The 4,850-nt window shown below is 35.6% G+C and overlaps 2 protein-coding genes across 2 annotated transcripts; both read left to right on the forward strand.

Moving 5' to 3' along the window:
- Positions 1 to 634: 634 nt before the first annotated feature.
- LOC109585027 (uncharacterized) lies at positions 635 to 3,463 on the forward strand. Its single transcript, XM_020000953.1, has 5 exons — positions 635 to 984; positions 1,033 to 1,208; positions 1,491 to 1,682; positions 1,744 to 1,882; positions 2,168 to 3,463. The coding sequence occupies exons 1-5, from the start codon at positions 810 to 812 to the stop codon at positions 2,785 to 2,787; spliced, it is 1,302 nt and encodes a 433-aa protein (XP_019856512.1). The 5' UTR covers positions 635 to 809; the 3' UTR covers positions 2,788 to 3,463.
- Positions 2,805 to 3,413, forward strand: LOC109585017 (calmodulin-binding receptor-like cytoplasmic kinase 1). Its single transcript, XM_020000947.1, has 2 exons — positions 2,805 to 2,864; positions 2,916 to 3,413. The coding sequence occupies exons 1-2, from the start codon at positions 2,805 to 2,807 to the stop codon at positions 3,411 to 3,413; spliced, it is 558 nt and encodes a 185-aa protein (XP_019856506.1).
- Positions 3,464 to 4,850: the final 1,387 nt, after the last annotated feature.

Here is a 4,850-nt window from a genome sequence, read left to right on the forward strand (position 1 = left end):
ATTGATGATGATCCCACCATAAGTTACTTGGAGATGCTGCTGTACCTCTCCTAATAAATCAGTGACTGCTCACAACAATGAGGAAGACATCTGGCTAGTTTTAGACTTCTAATTTACTATAGCTTTAGTTTTATTAATAATTTTAATACCTGTGATTTGCTATATTGGGGATAATGATATTCATAGTTGGTAAACACAATGTAAATAAACACTTAACAATCAATTAGCAGCTGCTTAAAAAGTGACCACCAAGACTGCTTTTATAATAACAGTGCAAAGTCAGTGTGGCCCTACTATAGATATGATAGAGTTTAGAAATCTCTCAGATCACGTGACGCTACTAAGGGCAATGGCAGTGGCTAGGTTTTTTGGTTCTAGAGCTAGAGGCGAGGATAAAGGTAAGTAGTACTGTTTACGGCAAGTATGATGTACTGTTTTTTGTTATAATAGATCAAGTGAATAAAATAGCTGGCCACCGCGCTGTATCAGTTGGTGATTCACTGTATATGTGGGCTGGTATTCATGCTGGTTTACCTGCAGTACATGATAGTGAAGAAAAGAGACAATTCTCTAGTAATATACAGCACTTTACTCCTTCAGCTGGTCAATGGATCACTAGAAGTACTACTGGTACTCCTCCATTAGGAGTGGGTGCATACTGCTGTACTGCAATAAATGATCTATTGTTTTATTTTGGGGGACAGTGCCACGGTGGCCATGATATCTGCTATCACAACAGTATTGCACAACTGGACACCGTTAGTCTTCAATGGAGGGAATTAGAACCAACTGATGCAACTAGACCAGTTATGAGACGAGCTTATGGTGGAATGCTATCATTTGAACATGATGGAGTACACCATTTACTAATGATAGGAGGAATAGGATCTAAACCAGTTGTACAGTTATCACATAGTGGATATAGTGAGTTACCTAGTGGAAGATGGCGTACTAATGAGCACTCAATGTATAATCTATCATCAAGTAAGATTTATATTGTAGAATAACGTAAATATTATGACAAAAATTTAGGAAAATGGAGTAATCCTTCAATCATTGGTCAGTGTATACCTCCTGCTAGTGGCTTTGTCATTGAAAAAATTAGCAACACTAGAGCTGTTCTGTTTGGTGGATTAGAGACTGATGGTGATGCTAAGGTTACTATTACTGACAACATCTATATACTAGAGATATCAGTTAGCACTGTGGTATGTTGAAAATATCAAATACCATATAGCTCTTTCATTTGGCAGTGTTTTATTTTGGTGATGGGTAATTTGCAAGTGAAATTGCCAATATTAAAACTGCCAATCATGAATATGCATGCTCAGTAATACATGTGTGTACAAAAATCCTCAAATTAAAAACTTCCAATTACAATTTTATAACAAAGCCACCAAAATAAATGTACCAAAATAAAGCGCTATATGGCACACACTTATTCAGGCTCACTATAGCATTGTTAATGAGTATGTTTATATTATTTTTAGTTCTGGCAGTGTATAAAGAAACCTGAAACGATAGACCAATATTGGCCTGTGGGTAGATATTTACATGGAGGTGCTGCTATCATAACTGGATCAAACCATCCTATGCTAGTGATAAGTGGTGGGAGGGATAAGGATGGTGTTACATTAGATGATTTTTGGATCTTTAATATCGCTCAACATTCCTGGATAAAGGTATGTTACAAACTATTTATTATTATACGGTGTAACTTATTAATTTTTTTTCTATTAACAGTTAGATGTGCCTCACTCTGTTAGTAAGAGATTGGATCATTCCCTCTCAGTGTTCATTATGAGTCCTTCTTGTGTCTGGATATTAACTGTCGGAGGTTTATTGGTTACCAGCCCTAACATTGTCATGTTGACTGAACTAGGTCAGTGTAACTGGTTATTATGAGTCAAGTACATTCATACTTATACTATTATGGTTTGTGTACATTGTGCTTAGTAACATGGACTTAATTGTACTGTACTTAATGTTTACAAAATTATATGATAAACTTTACTGTGCATAATAAATAATGTATGTTGAGTGTACTGTGCATAATCAACTTTACGTTGTAAGTTAATCTGTTGTACTACAAAATAATAATAAAATGTAATAGCGTGTACTTATGTCTTTTAGCATTAATTCCACAACTTCTATTATTGTATTTTAGTTATTGGCAAAGGAGAGTGGACAGTAGGTGATACGTTTGATACCAATGATATGAAGAATGAAAAATACAAGAAAAAGTATCTACAGCACCTAGAGTTAGGAAGAAGAATGTGGTTGGAGGCGGACTATCAGAAACCAAGAAAGGGAGATACAGCCGATATTGAGCAAACTGTACAAGCTCTTATGAAGAGTCTTGAAGAGAAGGAGAGAGAGGCACAATTTTTGCATCAGCAATTGGAGCAGAATAAAACAGAGAAAGAGCATGAAATAAAAAGATATTGTCATCTGCTACAAGAGAAGGATAGAGAGGAGGCAGAGAGAGAACAGAAATATAATAACCAGTTAGAAGAGAAGGAAAGAGAGCATCAAAAGGTACTACAAGAGAAGGGTAAAGAGCTACAAGAGAAAGATAGAGAGCTGCATCAGCTTCAAGAAGCAGTTCATATGTACCAGCAACGGGCACTTGCTAATAATCACTGGGTTATTAATAAAGATGAAGTTATTTTGACAAAGGAAGAGTTAGGAAGAGGTTCTTATGCTATTGTGACAGTTGGTATTTTTCAAGGTTTAAGAGTAGTTGTCAAGTCACTTCATAAATCATCATATCAGATTATAATCTAAGTATCTTCTCCAGGGAAATGGGTATAGCATCACGAGTACGTCATCCTAACCTGGTCCAGTTTATTGGTGCAACTAAAGTGAATAATCCTCTCATCTTAACTGAGCTGATGAGCACTAGTCTTAATTAGGAGCTTCGCAGAAACCGATTAACCAATCAACAGATTCTGAGTATTGCTCAAGATGTAGCTTTAGGCCTTAACTACCTTCACCTGTTTAAGCCTCAGCCTATTATTCACAGAGATGTGAGCAGTCCTAACGTATTATTAAAGCCTTGCACTAGACCTGCTGGTTTTGAAGCTAAAGTAGCAGATTATGGTACAGCTAAATTAGTACAAGTTGACAGTACTGGTACTGTTATGCCAGGAAATGTTGCATATGCTGCACCAGAAGCTCGTGATCCTGATCAACACAGTCCAGCAATGGATGTCTACAGTTACTCTGTTCTCCTTATGGAAATGACGTTGGGCTCTCCACCAGAAATGACAATGGCAGAGAGAGAAGTACAAGCTGGTAGTGTCTCCTGGTCTGATATGAAGTCTCTCATACAAATAGGAATTAATGCTAGTCCTAGAGCCCGTCTTACTATGGCTCAAGTAATAGTCATTGAAGAGGATAAATATATTTGATACCCTATAGTGTTAATTTATAATGATGTTTTTTACAAGTTTTACTGTTAGAAAGGCTGAATTTTACTAGGCTGAGAATGTAATTTTTATATTCCCATAATGAAATAAAATTACTATAATTGTAGTACTAGTCTATAGTTTTAAAATGCACTTCAATCATACACTACACGGAAGCCATGCATGCTTCCAATTGTTGTGAAAGAGAAGTACCCATGTGCATCCCAACACAATACCTGCTAATCTATTAAAATTAGTCATTAGAGTAATCGATATTTAAGTTAATAAGTGGAAGTAATATCTATGGAGAATGCCGGTTATGCATTAATTTAATGCTTCAAGATGAACATCATCCAAACGTTTAAAATATAAAAAGAATAAATGAGATAACCACAAAACATCAAGTAAAGTTAAATACCATAATAATAATAGATGGCCAGATCTAACTTTTTTGTTTGTTTTTTATGTTTCCTTTTTGTTTTTCTGTTGCCTCCTCCGGCTGTGTTCTCCCTCTTTCCCCTATTTTCTTTTTCTGGTCATTGTTTTTGTACATGTTCATTATTTTTACTTATAATAAAAATAATAAATAATGATGATGGTAATAATAATAATGATAATAATATTTTCCTTTTTGTTTTTGTTTTCTGTTTTTGCAGCATGTCACTTATGTCTGTTATAATATCATTTTGTGTTTATGAGTACCCATAATAATAATAATAATAATAATAATAATAATAATAATAATAATAATAATAATAATAGTACTGAAGTAATAATAACAGCAGCAAAAACAGATGCTATGCATGCCCTAGTGCATTATGGCAAAAGTATTTTTGGTATTTCATTAATTGAATTTAGGCTAAGTCATTTATGGCTAGACCACGCCTAGATCTATGTAGTAACCTCATACAGTCGCGGCAAGTCTCCATGTCAGAGCAAAGTTAGTTTCTATTGTCCGAGCTTTCACTCTTTTCCTAATTTTATTCTATTTCCTTTACAGGTATTTATAAAGGGAGGGCTAGACACTCAACTCCAGCAGTAGGAGGATCACTCTACCTCTGGGCAGGTGCTCAGCTTGATTTACCTGAAATACTTGCTCGATTACATGATTCACGTCCAAGAAGAAAATTGGTCTCAGCAGTCGAGAAATTTACTCTTTCAACAGGTCGCTGGACCTCTCACCTAACAAGAGGCACTCCTCCTTTAGGAATTGTGGGCTACGTCTGTGCCACCTTTCGTTCTAATATTTATTATTATGCTGGCTGGTGTGGTCATGATCGTTGTTTCCACAACAGTTTAAATGTACTAAATACACTGACCATGAGCTGGAATCAATTGCATCCTAATGATGAGTCCATGATGAAGAAAGGCTATGGTGGAATGCTATCACTGGAAATTGATGGAACTGACTATCTTTTTATGGTTGGAGGATCAGGTCCT

The sequence above is a fragment of the Amphimedon queenslandica genome, unplaced genomic scaffold, assembly GCF_000090795.2.
Source record: "Amphimedon queenslandica unplaced genomic scaffold, v1.1 AMPQUscaffold_13134, whole genome shotgun sequence".
Taxonomy (NCBI): domain Eukaryota; kingdom Metazoa; phylum Porifera; class Demospongiae; order Haplosclerida; family Niphatidae; genus Amphimedon; species Amphimedon queenslandica.